The sequence below is a fragment of the Gossypium hirsutum genome, chromosome D09 (assembly GCF_007990345.1).
Source record: "Gossypium hirsutum isolate 1008001.06 chromosome D09, Gossypium_hirsutum_v2.1, whole genome shotgun sequence".
NCBI classification, from domain to species: domain Eukaryota; kingdom Viridiplantae; phylum Streptophyta; class Magnoliopsida; order Malvales; family Malvaceae; genus Gossypium; species Gossypium hirsutum.
The window spans coordinates 34,105,008-34,109,442 of record NC_053445.1 but is presented as its reverse complement, the minus strand read 5'-3'; the positions used below and the strand labels follow the sequence as shown (position 1 = coordinate 34,109,442).

Genomic DNA, 4,435 nt, shown 5'->3' with positions numbered 1-4,435 from the left:
TTCAGTTCAAGTAGCGATAGTTTGTTAATTTGTGAACCAAAACCGTCCAAATATTATGATTTAAATTGTTTTTTGATTTCTTGAAATAAAAAAATTTGCTCGATCCTACACCAATAATAAATTATGTCAAATTAAAATAAAATGATTAAATATCAAAGTTTAGAATAGTATAAGGACTAAAATCAGAAATAAACCAAAAGAAAAATAGAAAATGAAAAATCTGTTAATTACTTAATTCTTTTCCCTCCATTAAAGAGCTCACTCTTATCTAAGAGGATAGCCATTTGATTCTCTCTTCCTCTCAGTAACAATGGAGTCGCGGTTGTTGTCACGCGCTTCCACCATTGCCGGCTTGCCTCAGATCAGGCCGAAGCTTTCGCGAGACTGTCTCAGTGTTTCGTTTGCTTCGGCTAAGCCTATCGGAGCCGTCGGAGAAGGCGGGAACGTGATATGGGGGAGACAGCTAAGGCCGTCGCTGTTGCTCGAGAGCTCGCTGGCCAATAAACGGGAGATTTTGAAGACGGTTCTAGCTTCCGCGTCGTCGGCGGCCGGGGGAGGAAGCGATTCCGCCGGGTGAGGTCCGTTTCCTCCGTTCTGACTCGGTCAAACTCGTCCACGCCTTAGTTCTCTGACTCACTGATTCGGTGATATTGCAGGGACGCTGAGATCGCTCCGGTTGGATTCTTCCAGAAGTATCCCGCTCTTGTTACTGGCTTCTTCTTCTTCATGTGGTAGGTAAAAAAACCGGTCGGCGTGTTTAACCGTCAAATGTTCGGCGGTTTGAACCGTGGTTAAGATTCGGTCAACAGTCAAATTTACTTCAATTTTTTTTTTAATTTCAATTTACAACATCGTGTTTTAATCTTCTTTTTTATCCTTCCAGGTACTTCTTAAATGTAATCTTTAACATTCTCAACAAGAAGATCTACAATTACTTCCCTTATCCCTAGTAAGTAATTGGAATTTTTATATCATTTTTCTTATTTTTTGGGGGAATTTTTAACTTATCATTTGGTCTAATCTTAGTTTTAGTCCATCTACTAACTCAACTTTAATGTGGAATAATGCCTTTACTTTTATAATATTATTTGTAGGTCCAAATAATACTGTTAATTGCAGTTTTTAATGTCTTAATGGTTGATTAATAACGGGGTTAATAGCTTTAGCAGATTTGTGAATTTCACGTTTACGGCCGCAGTTATCAGCATTATCAATTTAGACCTGCTAATAATATTGGAGAGGATCAAATTATGTGAAATTATAAGTATAGAGATTAAATTTCAAAATTTTAGTACAATAGAGAATCCAAAACCAGAATTTTACTTTTTCTTTCCCATTGAATAGTAATGGTTTGATGCCATTTTTGATGCAGTTTTGTGTCAGTTATTCACTTGTTCGTTGGGGTGGTATATTGTTTGATCAGCTGGGCCGTTGGCCTCCCTAAGCGAGCTGTAAGTGAAGGAATTAAATCCCATCATCTTAATATTACAATGTAGTTTCTTACAAATCTTTAAGTTCTTTTTAAGCGAGCTGTAAGAATCCTCAATGCTGGGAAAATGCAACATGTTATAACCTGCTAAAGTTCTTTTTAAGGAAAACCCGAGAATTTTGTTGCTATTGTGGCACTGCTGATTTATGTAAATTTGTGTGTAGCCTATTGATTCAAACCTACTGAAGTTGTTGATCCCTGTTGCCGTATGCCATGCATTGGGCCATGTAACTAGCAATGTCTCCTTTGCAGCTGTTGCTGTGTCTTTCACCCACACAATCAAAGGTGATGATGACATTATATGCATCTATATATTCTCTTGTGCAGGCTATGTTGCTCCAACTCTTTATTTTTCTTGAAGCATTCATGTCCAACACTCATGTCTGACACATTTTCAGACATAGTTAGAGGATGATATTTTAAATATATGTGGTTTTATGGCATGTGTAGTCTATTGATAACTAGTTTGTTGTTGTTTTTTTCAGCTCTTGAGCCTTTCTTCAATGCTGCTGCTTCCCAATTCATACTTGGACAATCCATTCCATTAACTCTATGGCTGTCTCTTGCTCCTGTTGTTATTGGTGATTTCTCTATTCTTTGTTCGGTCATCTCGTGTGAATTGGCTCAAGTGTCAATTGGTGCTCTAGCTCTAATTGTGTAGATAAACAAACTCTAGAACTCTATTACGAGATTGGCAATTTGCACTTGAATTGTTAACGTGTCTCCATGTTTGGGTATCATTTAACCCAAAATGCATGCAGGTGTATCGATGGCATCACTGACTGAGCTGTCGTTCAATTGGACGGGTTTCATTAGTGCAATGATTTCTAACATTTCGTTCACTTACAGGAGTATCTATTCCAAGAAAGCTATGGTGACTTTCTTTGAAACTCTTCGCAGTTCCTTTTTGAAAGAATCAAACAGAGCTCCTTTCTTCCTCCTCCTCACTTCCTTTATATTTTCGACCCTCTCTTGTGATAAGCATTTTATGATATTTGTCGGTTTTTCGTATATATGCAGACCGATATGGACAGTACAAATGTCTACGCTTATATTTCCATCATTGCGCTCCTCGTCTGTATTCCTCCGGCCATCATTGTAAGTAAAAATTTGAGGGCAACTGCTGATATTTAGACAATTTTGAACCTAGAGCCCACGGTCGCTTAAACCTCGTTTCCCTCATTGCAGTTTGAGGGCCCTCAATTAATGAAGCATGGTTTCACTGATGCTATTGCTAAAGTTGGTATGACTAAATTCATCTCGGATCTCTTTTGGGTGGGTATGTTTTACCATCTCTACAATCAGGTACATTATCTTATCCTTATTTTCATTGTTTTAAGTTCCATTTGTGTTGATTTATGATTCTATGCATCTAATCCAAGCATGATGCCTCTTGACATATGATTTTGCTAACGAGTTCCCTGAAAGCTCTCTTACACCAATGTATTGAAAATAAGAGTAATAAACTCTAAACAGTGTCTTATGCTTCGCTCGTTAGTAAAGCCCTTATATATACGGATGAAGCTGATGAAGATTTTTTGGTATTCAGTTGGCTACCAACACACTAGAGCGGGTGGCACCACTCACTCATGCAGTTGGCAATGTGCTGAAACGTGTGTTTGTCATTGGCTTCTCAATCCTGGCCTTTGGTAAGTTTAAATCTTACTTGTTTATGCTCCGTTTTCGGATTCTTATTGTCAGGATGTAACTCTTCAGGCTGAATATCGAACGATCTACTTCTTACAGGAAACAAGATTTCAACACAGACAGGTATTGGAACAGCCATAGCTATTGCTGGAGTGGCAATGTACTCTTTCATCAAGGCCAGGATGGAAGAAGAGAAACGAGTAAGTAAAAAACATTCTTACCAAAACATACACACACACACACGATTTAACTTAGAACTAATTGCACTCGCCATTGACCTTCAATTTAGAATTGAACGGATCCGGATATTCAGATTCTTAAATCAGCCTGGTTTTTGGCCTGACAATCTGTGTGATCCATGTCTGCATGTTGTATAAACATAAACACAACGATTGGAATGTATGAATGTCATAAAACACGAATGCGATGTGTGTTTAATATTACTAGGTCGGGAATTGTGGAAGTAGGTGGGTCTATTTCACTAGTGAAATGGGCAAGGAAGAGGCATCTTATATACTGTTTTACTTTTTTTTTTGTTAAAGCTGAAATTATTGTAAAAAAATAATGCAAATGGGATTTATTTATTTATTTATTATTATTGCAGCAAATGAAAGCAGCATGAGAAGAAAAGAGGCAAGGAAATGGAGGAAGCAAAGGAAAGGGGGTGTAAAGTTAGGTCTTTCCTCATGAAGATTTTTAAAAAAAATTTAAAGAAAAAGATGACATTGAATATCCTGCTGCTGTTTTTGTTCAATTATAATAATTATTATTTCCATCAATTTTCTTTTAATTAGTATCCCAAAACCATGGCTAATTTTCAAGCAGTCAGTAGTGACTGAAAATAATGTATGATCACACCTACTTTCCTCTCTCAGATTAAGCACTGTTTCCTTTAGAAGCTTTAATGAGTTGCATGTACCCGGAAAATTCTACTCTACGTTTCAGCATATATCGAAATTTCTAATTAAAGTGTAGATGTTAACATTTTTTTATATAACATCACAACTGGCAGGTTTTCAAGATTAGATGATTTAGATTATATATCAACCTAGTCATATATTGTTTTTTTTTAATTATGCAGTAGATGTACAAGGGCTTTACTTTTATTTATTTATCTTTTATTTTGGGATAATTTTTTTCTGAACTTGTCAATTAGGTTCACTTTGGTACGTATATTATTTTTTGTCTACTTTGGTTCTTGTTCTTGGATTTTGTCAAGATTTAATGATGTGATTAATAAAGATAGATTGAGAACTAATTGATATAATGATCTGAACAAATGGGTTGAACCAATTGGCT

At 36.4% G+C, this 4,435-nt stretch overlaps 1 protein-coding gene across 1 annotated transcript; it reads left to right on the top strand.

Annotated features, from left to right (window-relative positions):
• Positions 1-209: 209 nt before the first annotated feature.
• Positions 210-4,041, top strand: LOC107891774 (triose phosphate/phosphate translocator, chloroplastic). Its single transcript, XM_016816672.2, has 12 exons — positions 210-573; positions 657-731; positions 884-949; positions 1,373-1,451; positions 1,654-1,774; positions 1,975-2,070; positions 2,251-2,363; positions 2,510-2,587; positions 2,678-2,794; positions 3,039-3,138; positions 3,236-3,336; positions 3,741-4,041. The coding sequence occupies exons 1-12, from the start codon at positions 311-313 to the stop codon at positions 3,756-3,758; spliced, it is 1,227 nt and encodes a 408-aa protein (XP_016672161.2). The 5' UTR covers positions 210-310; the 3' UTR covers positions 3,759-4,041.
• Positions 4,042-4,435: the final 394 nt, after the last annotated feature.